The 26,635-nt window shown below is 32.9% G+C and overlaps 1 protein-coding gene across 13 annotated transcripts in view; it reads left to right on the plus strand.

Annotated features, from left to right (window-relative positions):
* Positions 1–26,635, plus strand: part of mtd (TLD domain-containing protein mustard) — a 132,527-nt gene that overhangs the window by 62,753 nt on the left and 43,139 nt on the right. For 8 of the 13 annotated variants that reach the window (XM_085481421.1, XM_085481422.1, XM_085481418.1 and 5 more), the window contains 2 exons: positions 17,480–17,548; positions 18,750–18,856. In XM_085481421.1, coding sequence (XP_085337547.1) covers positions 17,480–17,548; positions 18,750–18,856 — 176 coding nt within the window. Of the gene's footprint in view, positions 1–17,479; positions 17,549–18,749; positions 18,857–22,622; positions 22,749–24,325; positions 24,613–26,635 lie in introns of those variants that run through there. The other 5 variants (XM_085481425.1, XM_085481420.1, XM_085481414.1 and 2 more) reach the window with 3 other exon arrangements.

The following is a 26,635-nucleotide window of genomic DNA, read 5'->3' on the forward strand; positions in this document are numbered from 1 at the left end:
TCAAAAATCATAAACAACTCTTGTTTACCGTGCGAATAGTGATATATAGTAATTTTTCTGTAGAACCGGAACCAATACTCATTTTTTAAATCTTCCATCATTGTACTTTGAATTGTCAACATTCCGCGACTCCGTTATTGACACTGTCTGATAACCAAGTTTGCATTATTTAATCAGCATAATACTGATAACCTTTGTCATATGTGCGATTCATTACAAGTCTCATTGTCAACGCTACTGTCGTTAAATTTTTACGTTGTTAAAAAATCTGTTTAAACCCTGAAAATTTGATTATTTTGTTTCTATCAGGTTTATTTTTCCGTAATTTTTATCGATTAAAAAAATATGGAAAATTAACTTGAAATTATAGAAAGATCAATTATAATCTTCTTGTATATCTAATTATAACATCTAAATTATAATTTAATGAATTGAGAAATTAATTATGTCTATAACTAATTTATTATATTTCTATTTATTATACATTGCTCCAAATAAAGGAACATTAATCTCGACGCGATCATTTAATGTGTTTCTCTTTTTTTGTCATATTTTTTGCGTGAATGAAATTCGGGCGATCTAAAAAATGATGGCTCGTCAGGATGGATCACTCGGGACAAGGATGTAGTTGAGCCTCTTTGTGACTCGCAAACCGGTCGCGAATGTCTTAAAATAGCCTTCCCTTTCGTTATCTTTTTACCTTTCGCGGCTTCTTCCCGCTCTCTCCTTCTTTCACAAGCAAAGAAATATATAACAAATTTTATTAAATTACATTAGAGCTTCAATACTTTTCAATTAATTATATTATCTTGACCCATGTCATATTTTATATAAAATTTTTTTAAATTTTCAAATATAACATTCTCTCAATATATCCACGATATATAACCAGCTTTTCGAAAGCATTATCTTATCATACGCATATGCTTTTTTTATTTTCGGACTTCATTATTATTTTAATTAAAACTGTCGCGGAATGTTTGATCGTACAATAATGATAATTTACACAGATGATAAAAGGACCACATCGCATATATTCATGTAGCAATTAATTGTACACAAAAGCCAATACGATGTCGAACCTTGAAGGCAGATGTTACACATGTAACATACATACATTGCGATCTTACATAATTCGCGAGCCTCTTCGACCGTCTTTTTTATAGATCGACACGAAATTACCGGGTGTCATATCGTTCGCATCTTATAGAAAAGGCTTTGCATAATCGTGTTTGCACGCGCGACTGTTGCTTTCCTTCCTCTAGTGTCTTTAGACGCGATTATATATTTTATTCGACAACTTTATTGCGCTTTAGCTATATATATGTTATGCAAACGACAACGATTATTGCACTCGAAGTATCAGTGCTATTATGCTCGATGAAGCGACTATAGTCACTTCGGTAGGAAAGAATATGAGGATTTCGTAGGATTAACATGAAACTTTGATAGAATATTTTTCAGTGATTTTTCGAAATATTTTCTTTGGCGGTTTTTATATCATTCTGGAATTTCTATATAAAATTACATTTTATTATTAAAGGTCAGAGTTTGTCAACTTGAAATTTCTTTGTGATTAAATATGGGAATAGTTTTCTATATTTAAGTTGTCTTTGAGCGACATGCAATTAATCTAATCAAACTGTAAAATACATTTCTTTTTTATTTTAATTTATGAAAACGCGAATTCTGCTCTTAATCGTACAATGGTTCGTTAAAAATCAAGCTCAGCGCAATTAAAATTTAAAAGTGTAAAAAAATTAATTCTTGTAAGAGAATCAATAGAGAGAAGAGAGAGCTAAGTAAAAAATTTTGTCGAATTTTTTTTATTATACATTGTGTTCTAAAATATTCGACGTGGAGAGAATTTTCTCGTAGAATTTATCCTGAAAATCGTGAGACAATATGATATTGGAAGAATTTTATTATATATTTTTTTTAATACCACGATAAGAAATATGAATGACGTACATAGTAAAATTATCGAACATATTTTATTCTGATATAGATATTAATATTTTTATTGTGGTAAACTCTTAATATTGTCCCACGGTTATAACGATTTTTCATTCTAAGAAAAAAATTCTTTCTATGTATAACACAAAATATATAAATACAAAAAGTGATAAATAAAAGGCCAACTTATCGAGCAATTATATTTATTTCATGTATAAATTATTAAGCTACAATCATTCAATACTAAAACTCCCGTAAAAAATAGTCATTCTAAAACAATAAAATAAACGTTTCAACCGCACGCGGTCTTCTTCAATATAATTATTAAAATACAAAATCATAAAAAAATTCACATATAATATCGAAAATTAATTTTAGTTCTCCACAAAATATATATACGAATTGTGTTTTGGACTGACGGATGGACGAGCGATCGACAATGCTACCTTAAGCAGTTGTGCCATTTATGTCGTGAGACTCCGTCGTCTTTAAGCACGCAAGGTGTGTCCTTATGCGCCGATCGCTTGCGTAAAATGCGTGCGACGCAATTGAGTGAGACGGGACACGCCGTTACGCTCTGATTCCGCCATTTCTGATCGTTCCGACGTCTTTTATGGCGATCCGAGCAAGTTTTTTAAGTTGATGGTCTCTTCGACTATTTTTGTGCTCCCTTTTTTTTTTTTTTTTTTTTTATTTCGCCGGATATGAATTTCATAGCGTCGCGAATCGCGTAACACATACTATATATCGCGAGCAGATGAAACTTTCCATACGGAAGTTACATTTCGACCGTGATTCCGGGATATTTGTGTACACATCCAACTAACTGAAGCGCATGTAATTGTTGGTAAACTTGGACAATTATTGTCTCATTTGTAGACACTAGTTTATGACATTAAAACAAAATAATGTATTTCTATGTGTTTCAAAAACATTTTTATTAATAGCTCGTATACAATAGCTTTCACAGCGATGTAGAATTTTTGAAGTTGAATATACAGAGATAAATGCGTACGCAGCATCCATATTCGTTTCGTGCAGAAATTTTTCAAATTGAACGGTTTATGAAACCGGAACATTTTCAACGACAAACAAATGTATCGCGTGTGTGTACGTAGCAGCAATAAAAATTTTACAATTTCGACGTTTTCTCGAGTCCATGTTGATATGAATATATATCCATTCTGTGGAAAGAACTAATCCTCGCGAGATAGTTGACGAAATTCTGTCGTCGGGTGTTTATAGTGGCGCACGTAATAAAACTATGAGTCATTTTTCTCCGAGGAATTGGTAATTTAGGTCAAAGCGTCGCGATGTGTTGCGCGAGCACGGAAGTAAAATCGATCATTAGAGATGGGAGAAAGAGCCTCGCGTGCGTTTAGACTTTGTAACGGGGCATCTGCATCTTAGAAACGAACAGATGCATTCGACGATAGAAAAGAAGCCCAGAAGAACATCTGCAGCTTTATTCAAATTGTCATTTTTTTATATTATACAAAATTATTTACATATTAATGAATTTTTTTTAATTTAAATATCATGGCTTCTTTAAATGCATAGCTCATTATTTTTTTTTTTTTTATTTTCGTCTTTTATATAATTCAATGCTTTTTTAAATGGCTTATATTTTCAGTCTCGTCAAAGTCATTACCACTTCCTGTGTGTACAATTAACCTCGCTGAATTTCTAATGAGTTTTTTACCGCGTTCTTTTACGAGTCAGCTCGAAACCAGTTTTGGACTCGTATATAGTGAATGCGCGAAATGCGGTTGCATTTGCATCGGGCGCGCGGTTGAAAAGACGCCGAAGACGCGCAAGAGCTAACGAAATGCATAAGCCCTCTCACGACGACCGGCGAGGAACGAGCGCGGAGAGATTACGCGATATCTCACTTTTACACAGGTTGAACGTAGACCGACTTTCTCAGGGACGGGTCGTAGAAAATCGCCGAGACGCATCTCCGCGGAACACAGGATTCCGCGCATCCTGCCGCTTTATCGCTTTAAAAATGCAGCCGCGACGAGAGAGTGCTTTTACGACGGCGCGTAACAACGTGCAACTTTACGTGGAACAACAAACGCCGATTATATGCGGCGCAACAACAGATTTAATAAAATAGGAAATACGTAGCGTAAATATCAAGAGAGGCAAAGTCATCTTTCATATATTATACAAGCCATGTGTGGACATGGAGTTATCAAATTTATATCATTTCTTTTTGCTGAATATTATTTTGTTCATTGAACATATATTAGTATTTAAGTGAAATATACGCTTTGACAGATTAGTATGTTATATTTAATTAAATTTTTTTTTATATGTTCAATTGGAGAGGCAAAGTCACATATTTTACAGGCCATGTGTGGACACGGAGTTATCAAATTTATATCATTTCTTTGCTGAATATTATTTTGTTCATTGAATATATATTAGTATTTAAGTGAAATATACGTTTTGACAGATTAGTATGTTATATTTAATTTCAATTTTTTTTATATGTTCAATTATAGAGAGGCAAAGTCACATATTTTACAGGCCATGTGTGGACATGGAGTTATCAAATTTATATCATTTCTTTGCTGAATATTATTTTGTTCATTGAACATATATTAGTATTTAAGTGAAATATACGTTTTGACAGATTAGTATGTTATATTTAATTTCAATATTTTTTTATATGTTCAATTGGAGAGGCAAAGTCATGTGTGGACATGCAGTTATCAAATTTATATCATTTCTTTACTGAATATCATTTGTACACTGAAAAAGAAATTGCCTTTCGACTAAATTATTATTTTGTTAATTGAACATATATTAGTATTTAAGTCAAATATACGCTTTGTTAGATTAATATGTTATATTTAATTTAAATATATTTTTATATGTTATCAATTAATAAAATATTTATACAGTTAAAAGGTTTAACCAACTTTTTTTCAGTGCATATTTTTAAATATTCCCTTATCGCAATAAGGATCGAAACGTGAATCGTTGTCCATATTGTTTACAAGTCGAGCGTTAACTAATCGCGATTTCCACTATACTTATCGTCAATCCTTTCGCTATCGAAGAAAACAATTAAATTACAATACGATTTCTTTATCATTAATTAATTTTTATTATTCTGAAGTCTACACAATCGATATCTGCGCGACGATGAAAAAGTGCAGGATTAGATTTAGATTATAAAGCGATGGAAAAAACCCGCCTCGTCAGTATGTGCCTGGTGTTGTGTATCGACGTCAATAATCGAGCCAGAGATTATCGTCGACGATAGGCCAGACCGCGTCACACGTCGGGAGTTCGGCCCTGCGTTTGCACCGGCGCGGCTTGATTCCTACGTTGCAGACTATTAGAAAGTCGAGCCGCGTGTTACGAATGCGGCGAAACACACGCGGGTCTCTCTCTCTCTCTCTTTCGGAGCAGTGAATTTCATAACGAACGGCAGCTCGGGAAAATTGATACGCGTCGGCTGCCACGCGAAGTCGTTCGCACTTTTGCAGTAAAAAGGTGCGGAAAAAAAACCGCGGTGAAAATTGTGCGCTATATATTTTACGCTCGCCGCTACTTGCTCTCGCACGTGTTTTTATATCGAATATGTCGACGTCGTTGTTTTTTCGAAAAGTCGTCGCGTGATAAAATCGACAAAATGAAAAGCCGCGACGAGGAATTAATTTCTAATTTCTGTTTGCTTGAATAATTAATGAGAGAAAGAGAGGGGAGAATATTTTCCTACGGGATCTATTTTAAACGTTGATCTGAATGTTTAGATAAATATTAGCTAAATATAGAGCGACTGTGTCGCGAATGAAAATTTCTATATACGATTAATTTTTTTTAAGGATGAAGAAACTCCTCGTAAAAATTAAAATGAGAAAAGTACCACTTCTGGTGACTGTTTTATTTGTATAATCAATTTCACGAGTTCTAAGGAGAACAAAACCGCGTGTACACATTGTAGTAATAGAATAATGAATGACATCATTGGTGACAAACGGCACGCTCTCGTTTGACAGCGAGTGAATTCGCGTTTACCGGTGCGCGACTATAAATATAAATGAGAATGCTAATGGAATTTTTCCTCCGCGGTTGATTAACTGGCGGCATTTGCGTATAGAGAACACGAAACTGATGACGTCAATCATGGTGTTATCGCGAATGTAAAACTCGCGTTGAATTTTTATCTCTGTTCTGGCAGCGCGTCAAGAAAAATTGAAGAAAAAAAAGTATGAGAGTTTATGAATGCACTTTGAACGTTTTCCGCGCACAAAGAATGCACTGAACTCCCATGTTTCACGTTTTACGCGAACCGCGCTAATGACTAACGGTATTTCGTCGTTATGCGCGATTTCTTGCGAAAATATTGAATAATGAAAGTCAAACCGAGTAAATCTTGGATGGAGCGAGTCTCTCACCTGTTTCAATAATAAAGATGAAGTAATTTAGCTTCTGTAACACTTTTAGAAATTTATATGTTGAAATTATAATTTTTTTATACCTACAGATTTATTAGGTTGTTCTATACGTTTCTCTTGGCAATTTGTTTTTCCGGATTGACGTGTTGAGCGCAGAGTTTGCCAGCGGAAAATGAGATGAGAATGCTTGATAAAATGTTGATTATATATGCAAGGCGGATGATAAACGATTTAGTCAATTAGGAACAACGGGAAACTATTCGAGGTCGAAAGGACCGCAAGACGGCATTGATTGTGTGGGTTAACTGACCGATCTCGGTAATTCATTTAAATACCTATCATCATCACGCTCTCGCGTACGATATAATTCGCTCCATCCGCAGATTGTAAATCGCGATAGCCGTTGGAGAAAATTGTGGTAGGACCGTGCCTTTCAATATATTCGATTTCTACGTACGTGCACATCCATTGTTTATTCCGTCGTCTAGCTTTGTTTTCCAAAGCGTTCATTAAACCTGGCCGCGACCCAGACTGCAACTCTCTGTATCTTTTCTCGCATCTCGCGAATACTTGGCAGTGTCGATGTTACGATTCTCGATCGGGAGACGGCACGTTCGGAATAAGGCGCCAAACAACGCACAACAGCTGTTTGTGTTGCTTAATAGCCGAGCCAGGCTTGTTGATGCTATGACTTCTGCAACGTAAACTAACTTGTTGCCGCCAACGCGAGCGCATTTTTGCGCCGTGAGATTTCATTCATTCTCCATTTTTCTTGCCGCTATTTTTTCAAACTGCGCCAGAAATACATTTTTTCCTCATAAACTAGTGTTTGATTCGACACAAGATTTTTTTTTTATTTTTTTTTATTTTTTTTTTTATTTTATAAATAGGTCGAGATATAAAAAATAAAAACTGTATAATATCAATATTCATGTTTTGTGATTTACTATATTTTAAAATTTTATTATATTTTATCTGTTAATTTAATTGAAATTAGATATAATATTTTGGAATTGATGATTTTTGTATATCACACATCGTACATCAAATTTTCAGATTTATCTTATTCTTTTACTTGCCAAATTCTTGATCTTTAGTGTAACATTTAATTATTGCTTGACGAAAATATCTTCCGACATTTTCAGAATAGCCAAATAACAAAAAATTGAATGAGTCTCTACGGATCAAGTTTGAAAAAAATACAATCGAATGCTTAAAGCTTGCTCTTTCTTCCGGATATCTGGCAAATGAAAAACGAAAGCGAATAGCAGTAACTTCATTATATCTTGTAATACATTCACTTTTCGCTCGCGGCAAATCGTTTATTCTGCACGCGGAAGTTACGGTTAAACATCGATTAGTAAGATAGAAAGTGAGTCAGCGATTGATAGCAATGATTATTTATCTAATAATTCCTGACGAACTGTTAAAGAAAAGATTGTCGCTTAGCGAATAATAGTGATAACACGAGAGTGATAAACATTTTGCGGAAAGTATCGTAGCATATTACATTTTTTACTTTATCAATGATATTATAATTTAATGCTGATCTGTGAACTTTTATATCTCAAGAATAATGAAAGAATTTGCAATACATTAAAATAAATATATTGAATAATCTTTTTATTATAATTTATACTATATGTATGTTTTATACCAATATCTTGCTAATTTATTATAATTTATATTATATGTATATAGAAAACTTTATTGAAATATACATATTTATATTTTTCTAAGTATATGGTAAATATACACTATAATAAAATTTAAAAACAAATGAATTTTTATAATATTTGATATGTTAATCGATATAATATTAATTATATAAGCAATAATAAAATAAATTTATTATAATTAATATTGTATGTATATAGAAAACTTGATTGAAATATACATATTTATATTTTTTTTAAGTATAAATATACACTATAATAAAATTTAAAAAAAATAAATTTTTATAATATTTAAAATGTTAATCGATATAATATTAATTATATAAGCAATAATAAAATAAATTTATTTTAATTAATATTGTATGTATATAGAAAACTTTATTGAAATATACATATTTATATTATTTTAAGTATAAATGTACACTATAATAAAATTAAAAATTTATTTTTTATTTTTATAGTATTTGATATGTCAATCGATATAATATTAATTTTATAAGCAATAATAACATTATTATATATATTTAATTATATTTTATAGATAAAAATATTTGTTTTCACGCTGAAATATTAATAATTTCTATATAATTATGTTATAATGCTACCGCGCCGCGCATTGTTTACGATTTATAAATTTGTAATTAACGCGTAATGATTACCGCAGCGTGCGACTTGGCTCGCGCTACACTGAAAAAAATATTTATGTAAAATTACATGATTAAGCTAGGTTTTTTTCGACCTAGCATAATCATGCAATATTGATACTTACATGGAAGATTACAGATTGTACGTAATTTTATATGAACTATATTTTTAAATATTTTCAAAATTAAAAATATTTCACTGAACATGTAATTACACATAGAAAATGTTAGAAATGTATAAATGCTATAAAATAATGTTATAAATAAAATAGATAAATACTTATAAAATAAAATTTTAATAAAGTAAAAATAGTAAATTTAAAATTACATATGATTTTTGCATAAAAATGGTAATTTTACCTATATTTTACATGTATTTTTATTATATATTAATATGTATTTTCACTTTAAAACAAATGGAAAAAAAATTACAGTGATAAGCAAGTAACTTTTCTAGTTCTGAACTAGTATAATTTCCATCTAAAAGTACATGGATTTTTTTCAGTGTATACATGCCGTAAAACGCAGTCAGAAAATTAATCCCTGCTTTTAATTGCCATTCCAATTTAATGGTCTGTCTCATCGGTGAAGGCCGCGATTTTAGCGGGTGGGCTTTAATTAACGAAATGGATATGCATATAGAGCCGTCCGCCGGAAATCGCGCATGCCAAATAAGTCGATCACCTCAAAGAATCGTTCGCTGCAGATGGTGTTACGAAGTCGATTAACGACGAAGTCAATACGTATAACGAGACGTTACATGCGTTTAAATTACACAGCAATGTCGACATACGCGCTACGAATACGTATTATATATATATACGTTTGTTTAAAATTATATCGCGACCTTCGAGTATAATTACAGCATATCGCGAAAGGTTTAGATACGTCTAAATAAGCCCTTGAAAAATTCCCTCCAAAGATTATGAAACTGCTACAATGTTCAACTTTGATATTTCTAATTAAAATTATTTTAAATTAAAATTTTATTTAATTACTAAAAAAATTTGTATAATTATATTTCTTAAATTTAATTAATTTTGAATTTTTATTAATATTAATGAATAATTAAAATGTTCTGGAAAGTAGTTGTATGATCAATAGTGCGTCCCTATTTTTTAATTTATAAAAGTTTAATTAATTAACTGACTATGGACTTTATACATTCATTTATATAACGATGCGCAGTAATGAATTTCATTTGCTCTTACATTTAATCTTGTGATACATTTTCTAGAAAATGTAACTTAATTATTGAAGTTAAAAGTTCACGTCTTTCATATGGCGTGGAAAAAAAATATTGTTTTAGCTCAGAGCCCAATGGCGAAATAGTCTCGGCTAATGATATTTTTCTTCAACCTTCGCACAATCTTCCGATGTAAACAGGAGAGTGTTGTTTTGACCTCGTTCGCCAGTTTCTTCCTGAATTAATTGAACACTCGTGCCGATTAGGCGGAAGCTATAAGATGTCCTCGGTTTGCGTTGTTTTTCGAAATGGAAATTTATATTCGAGAAAAAACGTACCAGAAATACACGGTTCGAATAATTCATTTTCCCTCTTTGTTTATTTATATTTAACGATCTCAGGTATACAACGCGTACGAGGATTTATTCTAGAAAAATACACAAAGGGAGAGAATACAGTCCATTAAATATTTATTGTAGATACATATTACATGTTTTAAAATTTATCGAAATATTCGGGAAATATTTATTTACAATTAAGAAGAAAATAATGTACGCTATTGATTTCCAAAACTATCGATTTACATAATATATATTTATGTATACATAAATGATGCTGCACTACGTGCAAGATGTAGATAGTACAAATCAAGTTTCCAATGTAAGAAGATCTTTGGTATCTCCGTGATATGAAATTTCCTGTTTCTCGTTTATCTCTTCTTCCGTTTACAATTATCGATATTTCCGCTTAATTTGTAAGACGATAACACGAAGAGTACATTGCACGGCTGACGCTCCGTTTACAATGGAATTTCCACGTCACTTTGAGTCACGGCGGATAATCAACAAAGAATCCCGTGCCAGTATTATTTAAGAGCAATTAGAATGTTAATTGTAGTCGGAAGAATCATTCGATGAGAGAATGGTAGCTTATAAGCAGAGATTGCATTCTAGCATAGGAATTGGTCAATCAAGAAATAATTTTATATTATTTCTATAATACTATAATTGATATTGTGGTGAACTTGGAATACTTATTTCATCAAATATCCTGCAATTGTATTATTATTTCTTATATAATAAATTAATCGTTTTCTCTTTATTATATTATAAGCTTAGAGTCTATTTTATTTATTTTCTCCATTATTTTTTTCCTTAATGAAAAAACTTATATACATATAACCATAATTATACATTTAGATTTGTTATAATGATATTTTATATCGTAATCAATTTTTATCAGCCGTGTGTGTGTAATTAGGTTATTTATTTCAAAAGTAGTAGTTTTGATGTCCTCCATTATATACAGGGTGTCCCAGACCTACTATCACACGTTAATGGGAGATTCCTGAGGCGATTTGGAGACGAGTTTTCCTCAGCGAAAATGTCGAGAAAGGTCATCATTTTTTTAATGTTCCCAATGTTTGAAATAATGTATCTTTGTAACTAAGCCTTAAATTAAAGTTCTATTAAAGTAAACTTTACTTGATATTAACTAAAAAAATGTAGTTTTGTTAATAATTTATTTTTACCAGGCTTAGTTTACAAAAAAGTCTTTATTGTCAATCTAAGCCTTAAATAAAATAACTAATCCTTAAATTAAAAGTCTATTAAAGTAAACTTTACCTGAAATTAACTAAAAAATGTAGTTTTATTAATAATTTACTTTTACAAGACTTAGTTTACAAACAAGCCTTTATTTTCAATCTAAGCCTTAAATAAAATAACTAATCCTTAAATTAAAAGTCTATTAAAGTAAACTTTACCTGAAATTAACTAAAAAATGTAGTTTTATTAATAATTTATTTTTACAAGACTTAGTTTACAAACAAGCCTTTATTTTCAATCTAAGCCTTAAATAAAATAACTAATCCTTAAATTAAAAGTCTATTAAAGTAAACTTTACTTGAAATTAACTAAAAAATGTAGTTTTGTTAATTTATTTTTACAAGACTTAGTTTACGAAAAAGCTTTTATTTTCAATCTAAGGCTTAAATTAAATAACTAAGCCTTAAATTAAAACTCTATTAAAGTAAACTTTACTTGAAATTAACTAAAAAATGTAGTTTTGTTAATTTATTTTTACAAGACTTAGTTTACGAAAAAGCTTTTATTTTCAATCTAAACCTTAAATTAAATAACTAATCCTTAAATTAAAAGTCTATTAAAGTAAACTTTACCTGAAATTAACTAAAAAATGCTTTGTTAATAATAAATTTTTCCAAGGCTTAGTTTCCAAAAAAGCTTTTATCTTCAATCGTTTATGACTCGAAAACGATTGAATGCCTGGACATTTTCGCTGAGAAAAAATGGTCTCGAAATCGCCTCGGGAATCTCCCATTAACGTGTGATGCAGGTCTGGGACATCCCTGTATATACATACATGTGATTCTCTAATCACCTATCGTTATCCCAGAACAATTGACGCTCCGAATAGCGTAGTTTCCGCGACAGTATGTTGTATTACGTCGATTACATTATACGGGCGCGGTTACGTCATAAAGTAACGCGGTTGGCGGCACACGAACCGGCACAAATCGAGTTTATCCTTTGCGAATTCTCGGAGCCTCGCCTCGTTAAAACAACGCCGACAGCCGGCGGAGTTTCCGTCTCGGCGGGCAACGTTGTCCCCAACAACTCGATTGCTCCACATACTCGTACAAACACACCCACACACACACACGCATCTACACATTCCGCAGCACTTCTCTCTCTTTCTCCTTCTAAAGTTTGCCTTTCGGTGACGGAGTTTGGCGTTTCTATCGATCCGTCGTCGAGAATGACGGAATTTCATTCTTGCGGTTCCGGAGTGATCGCTCAAACGAGTCGGACAACGAAGGGGATGAACAGATCTCCCTCGTGTTGTTGCTCGATGGAAACGCTGTATTTGCTTTGCCGGCTAGTTAGCGAAAAACGAAGGGGAATTCTCTCGTCTTTTCACTTTTAATCGAGTTTCCTTCGTATATATACCGCTCACGAATTTCGAATCTCGCACAAGTGCGCACTTTGTGATTAAAGTGCGATTCAAATGACATTTTTATTATGAAAAGAGATATTTCCATCTTATTGTCGAAGCATGAATGGTGTATCTTTTTGATACGATATAATTGGAATAATTAGACATACGATGACGCGGGTTCAGAACAATGATGAGAAACGGAATAATACGAGGCGTTTTCACGATGAGAAATATATACCATAAAACACAGACGATATCGATTCATTCTACGTATATAGGAATATCACGAAACTGCGTGTTATTTAGAAAAACGAAACACTATAAACCGTATAATAGCGGTATTATCACACACATACGGTGGAATATTGTTTATTGTCTATAAATCTTACGAGCAACTCCTTCGAGCTCTTTCTCTCTCTCGGGAAATAATAGCGCGTGTCTGGAATAATAAAGGTTTTTTTTTGCGATTGCACGCACGCGTGTTTTGCGAACGAACGTGCATAATGAAGTGTCTCGTAAAAATGCTGAATTTTACTTGTTACTCGCAGATATATATATATACGTTCAATTTCGCGAAAGGAAATCATTTTGGCACGATGCCCCAGTCTTGCCAATTTAGCGGCCCCAGTTTATGAAATATGGTAATAGGAAAGTGTAAAATCAATCCGCGCGATAAAGCAGCATATTTATTACATGGTTGGACGAGTAAATACACCAGTTGCCTTATTTTATATTCATTCCGAATCAAAAATTATCATTTCGCTCAATCAAATTCTTAACATTCCACCTTCTCTTTCTCCCTCTCTCTTTAATAAGCAGCGCATTATAGGGGTATACGATTTTTTGATTGCACATTAATCATTTGTGTAATTTTGTCAGAAAAAAAATTGTCTATCAATTTCAAACATTACGCAAATATATACGAGTAAAGAATTATATCCCAGCTTATGTCGCGCTTTCTTTCTCTTCTCGGTATAAATGACGTGTCATGAATCTCTCATCGAAATGAGCGATTACATTGCGCCGTGTTACGAAATAATTCCCGCGCGATTTCCCCGGCAATTGGCTTAAATCTAATTGCGATTACCTGCGTTTGACGTCGCTCGATTAATAATATCCGTCAACAATGAATCGTCTTGGTGATTTCCCCACATGCGACAGAGGGTATACGTAAAAGAAAAAAATTCCCGTGATTATTATTGCGTACATTTTTGACGTAACGCTCAAAGCACCGAGGAATCATCATCCTCGGGGGAATATACAAGCGGAAGCAGGTGATCGCATAAGAAATGATGAAATATACATGAAACACCGCACCTTTCTCTCGAAGCCTAAAATTCCATCGCGCGTGTGTAGATGAAGCGTTCCGTCCTGTTTTTTTTTTTTTCTTCACTCTTGCTAGTCGTGATCTCGGTCACGTAGTACCCGAGAAATTTCTCGCTGGTGCACGTATCGTCTGTTTTACTACTGCGTGCAACAGTAGCGTATTATCGCGCGTTTATACGAGAGTCGTTCGATAAATCGCGTCTCGGCGCAAGGAGCTAATCTCGAGACTCTCCTAGTCTTCCTCATTGACGTCATATTGAATCGCGACGCAAAAAAGATGAAAAAAAAAACGTAATATTTATGAATTATGAAAGCTTTTTTAAGAAAATACTTGAGTAGCAAGATAAGACGACTAAATGATCTATCATCTATTTTTGCTCTCTTTTATAGTATCAGTTTGATAGATATACGACGTATGTTGGCGTCAATCTGTCTTTTATTATTGCCACAACGTGTATGAAGAAAAGATGTCAATGGAAAACGCCTGCGAAAGTATCTCGGTCCGTCGTTTACGTTGTACGCATTTGTTTGCAGTTGCCTGCTTTTAGGCGTTATTATTCAGTTGTGAAAATTGAAGTAAAACGAGATTTATCGCGTAATTTTCTTTAATGGATAATTGCATTGTTTAATCTGTTTATTATCATTCGACTTATAATATATATTGCTACGTACAAACGATGCAATCCCATTAATAAATGGAGATTTTCGAGAAATATTACATCAGCTGCACTGTAAAAAAATATGTAATATATTACACAAAAATATGTAAAATTACATAAATAATAAGTGTAAAATTACACGATAAATAATAAAAGTGTTTACCTTTTCATTATTTATCGTGTAATTTTACATTTATTATTTATGTAATTTTACATATTTTTAATGTACTTTTACAAAATTTTTTTACAGTGTGATTTTGCTGCGCGCAAAAGGGTCGAGCCACTTTGAGAATTTCCATGTCGACGCGATTGCGCCTTAATCGTCGTGTTTTCGTTGGAAGTGTCTGGCCGATTCGCGACCTTCGCGGTTTTATTATTTATATCGCCGATGCTCGCGAATTCGCAACAGCGGTTTATTAATTGTCGGTTTCTCTCGACTCCCACGTCGATTTTCACGAGTGAATTACGCGGTATCTCGCGACGATGCATGAAGAGGTAGATCTACGTTCTCGGCAAACATCTTGGCGACTCGCAATTCCCGTTGCTGAAGAATCGCGAACGTTACTATCGCGCGACCACGCAAAGTATTGCGCAAATATTTGTTTTTTTGGCCAAGTAAACGCTCTCGCGACGATGAGCGTGAAAGCGGCGAGTGTGTAAACAAGAGCTATCGCGAAATTGTGCCAAAGCTATTTATATATACCTGTCCGCCTATATTTGTAATCCGGATCGGCGAAAACGTCGCGAAAACGGCGCGCGCGCGTTGATCGCCTAATTAAATATCGTTCGATACATTTATTTTATCCCGACTCGCGCGCGATAATATTAATTTCGCCGCCTCCTTCGGATCGTGTGTTTCGACGGCTAATTATTGACAAATCGCGCGACCAAATGCATTAACGCAATTTATATTGCAGAATTGCAAATTGCAATATCCAGTGAAATGTAGCTTTTTGTTACACAGAGTTCGTGTAACTTTTGCGCGATTAAAATGAAATCTACGTCTAAAAGTACAACGTTTTATACTGTACGTTATTATTTTTGCTTCGCCTCCGTATTCAGATGTATATGAGTCATGTAGAGTCCCAATATTATTTGTATTTTCCGAAACATAAAATATTTTTTCAATTTTATTCGATGTGCACGTGCGCATCTTTGGCACGTTCATGTTTTGCTACTGAATTATTACCGAGAAGCTAAATATTGCATTAGCACCGAGCGCTGAAATGACTGTAATTCTGAAAGGATTTCTGACCGCATTTCTTAAATTTTTCAACAAATTTACTGTTGGAAGAATCCCACATTTTTATTGCTTAATTCATCGTCGGTAAATAATTTGATTCTTCACCTTTTGTATAGGTACGTAATAATTTCTTCTCGCGCTCTTTACTCGCAAATGTATAAGTATATCGACGAGAGACAGGAAAATCTCTGGTTGTTGCGTATTTCGAATCTCGCAGTTAATTTAAAACTCTTTTTTCATTAAAGATTGAAAATCTTTTCGCATTTCTTATTTGATATCTTCCGGAATAAGTAGAACTTTAAATCTCACAATTTTAAAGTAGGAAAGAAATAATTTCTTTTTATTTGGTAAAAATCAGCCCGAATTGTGATCGTGAGTGGAAAATTTCCATCGAGATTATAAGGTTTCGGTAAGTTATATTTGATTGTGAGAAATGTGTAAATGTGCATACGTTATTTCGAGAAGAGAGTGAATTTCCTGGCATCTGACAATTGAGAGAGACCTTGTTTCGGAGCGCGTCGCCACTAACGAGCAAACTCGCTAGGCCGCGCCAGTGTAATCAAATTAAAATGTCGGATGCAATTAGCGCGGGAAGAGATGTAGCACCTCTCTTACGAGCGCACGCAAGTGCACGCAGTTGCTACTTCTCTCAAATTGACCGAATCGAGTGCAAGTTTGCCGTCTTTCGACGAGTGTGACTACGCATTCGCACGCTCGTTCCCCTTTAGAAACCAAGCCTAACTGAGCTGCATGTGCATCCAATGCGGAATGTTGCATTGTTAATTTGATCGAAAATTTACATATCTTCGTGGCGATTATAATTTGATTTTCATGTATCTCATTATTAAACTGCGACAGTTCATGGCAAATGCTTTTTACGCGACCCATACGCTTATTTTTGAATTTTAATTTCACAGTTTCTGCGTATATTCTGCTGATATTTTTATTTAAATGATAATGTTATTATGCTAAAACGCGAATATTTTAGAGAAAATAACGTCACGCGGTATATTAACGCGCATTTTTACTTATGAATAACAAAAGAGAGAGAATTTTTAATTAATAGATAATTTAGGTAAAATTTATAGACAAAAATAAAAATTTGTTTTTCAAGCAAATTATAATTTATTAAACTGTGAAAAACATGTTATACACTTATAATCGCATGCTTGTATATTTCAAATTAAAACATGAAGCATGCAAAGTCGTTTATTAAATTCCGCGAGAATTTAAAATACCTTTAAATGCTCTAGATGAAAAATTATTTTCTCGGGGGAAAAAAAAAATCACTTTTCAAGCATATACGCAAGCTTTTTCTTTTGATTTAATTAGAATTTCATTTTTTTAAGCTCTGCTGCGCACGTAGATTGCATGTGTTCTCACCATCCTTGTTTTGGATTGTTTGTTGCATCTCAGGTCCAGGCGAATGTCCCAGGATGTCACCACTTCGAAATCAACGGAGAACCTTACAATGTCTTATTACAGGTATGCAAAACACACTTATTCATTGTTTATTTCACTTTTCAACTCGCACAGTATGAGCTAATTGTAAGTACCACAGATAGTTATGATTCTATTATATATTGTCGTTGATTGTAGTATAGTAGATTTTTTTACACGCAACAAAATATTAATGCGAAAAAAATTAATGAATTTTTCGAAAACACTTGTTTCATCGACGGCAAGACTAGCGATAAGAAATTTTATAGCGGCAATATAATTAATAATATGTGCATCTCTTGACATTTCATTAAAGTGCACACGTTGTTTTATGGTTTTAAGTAATTATTGAAACGCGCTTTTAAATACCCGCTCTATAAATATCCAACCGACGAACGGTTTTAAAAAAAGTCGCACAACATTTCGACGAATGAATCATGACATAATACAAGTTCACACACCGACTATCTCATTCATGCTTGTTTTCTTTTTATTTTTTTTTTTTTCTCTCGCGAGGTGTTCCGCTATGTCGCGTTATTCGGATCTATTCGCAGAAATTTCAGCGGATTTTATCTTCGTCGGCCACACGTCCGCGGACCACTCGACTTATGGAGGTAACTTGCACGATTCGCATGGTTCGTTGCATCGTGAAATTGCGTGAACCGCGTTTTGTTATGGCTCGGCGAAATTGCCTTTACACTTGAGCGTTTTACAAATAGCACCGCGTCAAACTATTAGCGTCTACCTACCCGTTTTGCGAGAAGAAGTCGCGAATGGACTCTCTCAACTTTATTCTCGAGTGTATATTAGCGATTTAATTCCACATTTCGGAAACATCAATTGTATAAATAGAAATATCCTTTCATTGCAAATTACGATATTGTATATATATGTATAATAATATGTGGTGTTTTTATACCGTTTAATTTTTTGCTCAATTATTTTTACGATGTAAAAATAAGTATAATAATATTTGAATGATTTTAAATTATTGTGGTTTCTTTAAAGTGTAGGTATATTAGACAAGTTTTAAAAATTAATGTCGTATAATTTTGTGAAAATAACAAGAAAATGACATTAAAAAAAAACGTTTTGAACGGGAGTGCATCTCCATTTATTCTCGTTTTATTCAATCTTTTTCGATCTATTTCTGCAAATTTCCCTTCACTTAATCAAATTTGTTGCGACGAGCGCGAGTTATAAACGAGAGCGAAGTTAATTAACGATCACGTTTACTCTATTATAGGAGCAAGAGCCGTAGCGTGGATCATGGACTTTCGCCACCCTTCGATTTGGATTCTTTGCGGAACAAGGTCGAAGGACGCTTCGAATCTGTGGATAAACTCGCGAAAGGTGAGCATATTTATATTATTTTTATTAAATAATTGAAACCTTATCGGTCTACATATATCCCATTTAATTACACAAACGTTAGGTATTATAAAATGACGAAATATTATAATTTTCAAGGATATCAATTAATCTTTCTGGAAATAAATCACAAAAGTTCCTTACATTTGATCTAAAATGTAAAATATTATATTTAAATTTAAAAGTTTATAACGAATATCAAGAATATTTTATCTATCGTATTTTATGTACCGTATAATTTTGATTATACGGTGGATTTAATATTAAGCAGCTGCGACAGCTTTTTATTATCTCCGAACGATATGTCACCTCATGAAATATGCTCGTTTCCGCGATAAATTCAAGTCGGCGCGCCGGTCTATCATGGATAGGTCGTTTAATAAAAATGCGATATATCCGTCAATGTGACGTACGGAAGATCCGCGCCGTCCAATGATCCGCGACAAATCCGATATATACGGAAATTCTCGGCAGAGATCTCGGCAAATTGGAGAGGTTGACCATGATGGTCGCGTGTCCTAGACCAGACGAAGGTCTCCGGGAATCCGGGCTGTTTCGGGGCTGAGTGCAACCTTACTCGGAGTCACATTGACTTACTTTCTCAAAGTGGCACAAGTGCCACGTGTGATCGATCGCCCTATCCCGCGCGTTCTTCGAATCGGCGCGCGTTTCCGTCGCGTCGGCGCGTAACGGAGAACTTAATGAATGTTAATTGACGCGCGGGATTAAGGATAAAGCGGTATGGTAATTAATGAAGCGTCGTTTCGAGAAACGGCCCGCGAGAGGTCGACCGGAATTACGGGCAAGTGGCAAAACACCAGGCGTGTAGGTTGTCGTCCCGCGGATTATTCTCAATCGGCATGAATAATTCAGTGACAATGAGTCATTTATTCATTCGTTTAATGTAACCGGGCAGGATGTATTTTTTCGTAACATTTTGAATAATTGTCTGCCGAAATATGTGCTTTTTCTTTATTACATTTATACATATATCATTATATCATTGATCATTATGTGAGACACATCGGTAAAAGGTGTGACTTATAATTATTTATTTTGATAAAAGTTGATCGTGATTATTAAATTACATTATTTATCATAATCATATGTATAGGGTGTATTTAAATAAGCGCGAAAAATTTTAGGAGATGATTCTTTGTCGAAAATTAAGGGGGATTTGTTATATAAAAAAATTTTAAAAATGAACCGGAAAATATCCACCAAGTTTCATTTCTTTAATTTGTCTAAAATTTGAGAAAAAATAACTTAATTTTTACTTCCGTCTTTGGAAAGGTGTAACTCATCAGGGAGGGATATAAGAGTATATATGTTTATATAAGAAATCCCCCTTAATTTTCGACAAAGAATCTAAAATTGTTCACACTTATCTATTTATACACCCTGTACACATGATGTAATGTTTAGAGAGAGAATATTTGATTTATTTATATTTTATTCACACTTGTGACATAAAGAGAGATTTGCGCGTTTTCGAATTACCTCGTTGTGCTCTGCTCTATTTCTCGTATGTGAAATTGCCACTAAAATTTAGATTCTGTCTCGATGGTCCCGCAAGCAGTTTATTAAATCCATTTCCAGCATGTGAATAACCCAGATACCAGTGCGAACATTTAAATCATTCGTCGTATACGCACGCGCGGGCGTGGCTTTAATGGGAACCGAGGATTCGCCAAGAGGGACAATTGTTTTCAACTATCGCTAGAAATTTATCTCATTACCTGCACCAGCCGTTTGCGGAATTGCACGTCTGAGAAATAATTCGGTCGAGTCTTTCGCGCTCGAAGTAACGCAATATGCTCGCGACGATATTATTAAATAATTTTCAGAGAATTATTTTTATTATTACGTAAATTTGTTATTAAATATTTTATTTCTCGAGATTAAATTAATGCGATTATAACAACCCAAGATAATCCATCTATTTCCAATATTTTATGATACGTTAATCATTTAATTTTGTTAATACTTTAATGTTTTATTATCGATTATGTATATATTGAATTATATTTTTTTTCAAGATTTATGTAATCAGAAATTGTTTTGTAAGAGAAAAAATGGAGAAAAATTCCAGAGTAGCGATATTCGACAGCGCGATGCAAGCTGTCGATTACGTTGACGTTTTTATTGGAATCATCTCTGGGGATGTGTATGCACATGTGTGCAATTGTTTACATTGTAACGACACTGGTTGCGTGTAGACTATACAAACATTTATTGTACACGAATAAATCAAAGCCACGAACAATCGAGACTATGAAAGTTTCTCGGAGGCCGGAACGACGAAGGAATAAATCGACGGAAATTTATTCGTATTAACAAACACATTCGCCAAATATATAATCTTAACCTTCGCCTAAGCGCGTTTAAATATTCGTTTCTTTCTCTTCCGTCTTTCAAACAGCAGAATCTGTTTTATGGATGAAGTAAACACGCATATTTGATATCCGATTTAATAATATTGAGATGACATCGCAGAGATGGCAGTAGTTCGATAGTATCAACAAAGTGATCCAACAACGTGTTTCTATTTGATCTGAGAATATAAATTTTATATTTAAAGAGTAAGAATAATTCAATTATATTTTTAAATAATCGTCAAGAATTGCACACTAAAAAAATTGTTTGTATATTATAATGTCGTGTATTATAATGCTAATTAATGATAAGTATGTAATTAGAGACAATATTAATTATTATTAATATAGCCTAATACAGTCACACATAATGTTTTATCTTGTAAAAGTGTAAGGTTATCTTGTAAAAGGAGAGGTTGTTATATGGTATAGCCTAATACAGTCACACATAATGTTTTATCTTGTAAAAGTGTAAGGTTATCTTGTAAAAGGAGAGGTTGTTATTACAAATTATCTCATAAGCTTGTTATTACTGACAATGAGTTCATTATTCATTCGCGCATAAAGTTAGAAGTGACATAAAAATTTCATTTGTTTTTTATTTCTTATATATTGTCATTAAAATTCAATAGTTTATTTGGTACGTGCGATGACTGGCGATTGTATTAAATGGCAAAAAGCAATTGTCTTAACGCTCCTTTATAGGACACTAAAATTTTATGTTTGTTACATAATACACAATAATTATATGCGCATTTGCGCGAAAACTCGATTAATTGACATAAATAGTATCACTGTCTGAAATATTTCATCATAATCTATATTTAACTATCGATAGACGCATCATTGATACCAGTTATACAATTCATTGCGACAATAATACTCTTAATATCGATTCGCAAGAATTGTGTGAAGCCATTCCGACTATTTCGCAATCTGATCGATCTGATCGAAGCCGTTCTGAGAAACCGTGCGGCAATAAATCTCGCAATCAATTGCGCGATGTATCGGCGCCGAGGAATAAGCACGATCGAATAGTCCCGCCAAAAGTGACGTCAGCGTGATCCATCATGGCGATCAGCTGCGCGGAATTGTCGGAGTCGCGGCCGTGGTTTGTCGTCGTATTCATAAATTGTCAAGTGTCTGTTGTCGTGTTCTGGTCATCGTTGGAGTCGCTCGGACTCGGATAGCTAGTTATATTACGATCGTTGTCTTTCGCAAGTCGATCGGCGACACCGAGAGACTTTTCCGTGTTGTACGCGTGCATTTATTAATCGCTCACGTGATCGCGTCTGACATTTCGCGCAGTTTCAGTCACGCGTGAATTTATATAGTTGCTTCGCTCGCCCGAAAATCGTGAGATCATCGTGAGCAACCGCTGTAAGAACATTCTTATCTCGAGTTCATTATCATTTTCACAATATGATAAGTGTCACCTGTTAAGTCAAGTATCTTCGAACAAGTACTCTTCGAGCAGTGCCGTTTTTACTACGTTGTCGGTTAGTGTGATTTTTATTCTTCAATATTTTGTGATTCTATAAATGGACGATGTGCACAACAATATGCGCAATGACGATTATGCGGCTCTAATTGATCTTCAAAGTTCGAATGAATCATTGTGAGATCGACATGCATGCAAGAGACCATTTCAAATATGTAGATTTATTAGTAAAATTTTTTATTTAGATTAATATAGTTTGATGCAAAATCTATAATTTAAATTATATTTTTTTACAATTTTATATTTAAAATGCATCTCATAAATTATAATATTGTATTATTTTTGCACTGAATTTATTAATTACAAAATATAGAAAAATGGAAAAAATGAAATTAAATTAAAAAGAAAAAGAGAAAAATGTTTTATCTACACTCAAATTAGATATAAGAGTCTGGAAAAAAAATATAAAGGTTATAAATATTAAAGAAATTAATTTTTTTATAAGTCAATTTTCCGAATCAATTTTAACTAGATGGCTAATAAAATTTGTAAATGATTATTTTTATTTTCTTTATCGCATACATCTAGTCTATCAAGCGAGCAAGTTTTAACACAGCTTTTTTTCACCGTAAAACATGCAAGTTTTTTGCATACCGATAGTGACAAGGTCGACTGTGTGCCGACAAGAGAAAGTGTTCCCTGTTAAAACTTTGAATGTTTATCCATGTAATCCATGAAAGATTCAAGATGTTTAACAAAATGATAGCTCAATTTTGTCAAAAGTTTTGAAATAAATAAAATTAGCTTTTGGTAAAATTATATTAATTTTGAGAAAAATATATGAAATATACATATTTATTTGATATATTATTTAATATATGTCACATTTAAATTTATTTTTTATGTATTCGAATTATATGAAATATTAATTTTACTGAACGACTTTAAATGAAGATAAAATTTGCGAGAAACCGAATAGGTCAGCAAGCATTATATTTAATGTAATTTAGTAAGCTGCTATTGCGGAATTTCTATGAATTTATAACTGTATATTGTTAATGACTGAATAACTCATATTATTATGAATTTGTAGAAATTCTGCTGCGATAGTGTATAGCTTACTAAATTACAATATATAATGATTGTTGACCTATTTGATTTCTCGTAAATTTTATCTACATTTAAAGTCGTTCAGTAATTAATACATTAATACTTCATATAATTCGATTAAATGAAAAATAAATTTAGATATGACATTGTGTATATTAAATGTAATATTTATTAACATTTTATTATTTTATTATACGTTCTTCAATATATCTTTTTATTTGCTTGTTAATGAAGAAACGTTTATTATTATGTTTTTATATTTATCTTGAAATGAATTTGTATACTTGTTTGCTGATTATAAAAATTGTATAAAATTGATTGACAATCAAGAATAATATGCATATATCATAATATTATATTATTTAGTGTGTTCTCATTTTTAATATTTATTTATTCGAGATATGTAATCACGTGCGTACATTGCTTTCTATTTGTCTGCAATTAGACTTTGATAATTTCCGATAACTAACATCTATCAATTACGAAAACAAAATACGTTATTTCACTGACATATTGATCAATCAGAGCATATTAAACGCAATATTAAGTGCGCAAGCGGATCGTTTAACAAGACTATTCATTTTCCGGTGATTCTAAAAAAAAAAAGAAAAAAACGAGAAATGTTACGGAAATGTTGTTGACGATGGAATTTAACGTTCCGATTATGATGGACTCGCAATGGGAATACGCGGACTACGAGCCGAGCAACATTCATATTTACGAGAAGGAGTACCATGACTATGTCGTGTATTACGTGGCGCAAGAAGATTCGCCGTTCTACTTAAGCAGTTTGCAGAACCTCTCAAATCCAGGTACTCGAGAAATGCGAAAAAAAATCTAGCGAGAAATACTTTTAAAACGAAGATACAAGATATTCCACGTGTTACGACCGTGTTTCCCGTGTTTGTCAGCGCAATAAAAGTTTTGTCAACTTTAACTTTCAAACTTTTCTATCTCGAAGATAGTCTCTTTCGTAAATTTTGTCTTACCTTTTAACTTACAAAAATATAAACTGATTTATTTGTGTTTAGTTAGCAAGTACGAGAGGAATATATTTTATTCCATTGCTTTTTACATAGTAATGCTTAATGAATTATTTGTTATTTTTTTAGAACACTGCTGGATTCATTATATTATAAATAGAAAGATTTAAAATACTATTTTTACAACATATTGTGTTTTGAATATAAATGGTATGAATTTAAATGGTAAAAAAGATGAAATACATACATATATTTTCTGCAGTATTTATTCGAATTATAAATAAAATTGTTTTGGTTGTATATGTATATAAATTTCAGTATGCAATAAATATATATAAAGATATAATTGAGACATAAAAGAGAAAATATGTTACATATGATAGCATACATATTTTTTCCTAAAAAAATCTGATAAAATGAAATCAACGCATTCAATATCTGAATCCATCAATAAATAGCGGAATAAAATATATTTCATTTGTAAATAATCTTTAAGAGGTATTTATTACAAAAGTCATTCTGGCTTATGTATGTCCCATTTCTGTCAACCACGTTAATCAATATTAATTAATTTCACACGTGTGAAATTATATTTGCGCCATCTGCGCAGAGAGAGAGAGAGAGAGAGAAAGAGAATGTGTGTGTGTGTGTGTGTGAAAGAGGGAAACACGCGATGAAATATGCAAATTTGTAAAAGTATCAAGTCCATGTGTCGTATCGTCGGGTCGGATAAAATATAACGTTCAGTCTAGAGGTTATTACGCAATAGCAGGAATTGAATGCCAGTTGAAATTGAGCGAAGTGTCTGAATCATTTATCGAAGGCCATGGAGAAAAACAAATCTTTCAGATTGCGCCCGTCGTGCGATTCTTCGTTGCTCTTGTCACGTTTGCTTGTGGAATACAATAGAGAAAATCTATTATTCTCAACGATCGCGTTGTGGAGAATAATAGGAAACGCGGCCGTTTAATTATAATATTGTGAGTAATCTGACATTGGCGTTTTTAATAGCTCTTGTAATTATATTAATTACACGCTGGCGGAGTATCCGTGTGTGAGATATTCTGCATTTATTTTTAAAATGATTACTTCGGTTTTAGTAATTACTCGGTCTGAAGTATATCTTACTTTAATAAGAAATACGGACACACGTATAATAAAAATCTATTAGGCTAATTGCTGATGTTATTGATTTTTTGACGGAAGGATATTAATTTATTTCAATTAATTTCGTTTATTTTTTTAAAAATGATAAAGTTTTTAAAGCAAACTGCTTCCTGCTCCGCCATCTTTTTATTTGTCGCACATATTCCGGTCGCGATGCTCTGATACTGAACTGACAATGAGTATTCAAATTGACAGTGATTAACCGCGTTTGTCTGGCGTGCAGCAAGTTCACCCCGTGGAATAACTTTTGCGTAAACTGACATATGTGCTTGCCGCTTCGTTTATCATTGAGTCGCTGCAGTGCACCGGTGCTGAGTAATCCAATCAGATAGGCGGACCGCGAAAATTTAATTTACACTCGTACGATACACTCTTATCTTTGTAAATATGTTGAACAACTCATTATCTTGCGTTTCGTGGCTTATTTTTTACCTTCTTTTATGAGTGTACATCGATATCGACGATTGACTGACACACCAAGAAAAACAATTTCTCATAGTCTTCTTGGCAAAGAAAAATTCGACTTTTGTGTAACAGCCTTTCTTTTTCATGATATTAATATTATTATTAATATCATGACAAATAATATTATTTTCATTTATTAATTAATATTATTAATAGTAGTATTTTCATGATATTAATATTATTATTATTATACATACATTATTTTATGTTAATATGCATT

This window comes from Nylanderia fulva, unplaced genomic scaffold, assembly GCF_048542155.1.
Source record: "Nylanderia fulva isolate GAGA-0341 unplaced genomic scaffold, ASM4854215v1 Scaffold18, whole genome shotgun sequence".
Taxonomy (NCBI): domain Eukaryota; kingdom Metazoa; phylum Arthropoda; class Insecta; order Hymenoptera; family Formicidae; genus Nylanderia; species Nylanderia fulva.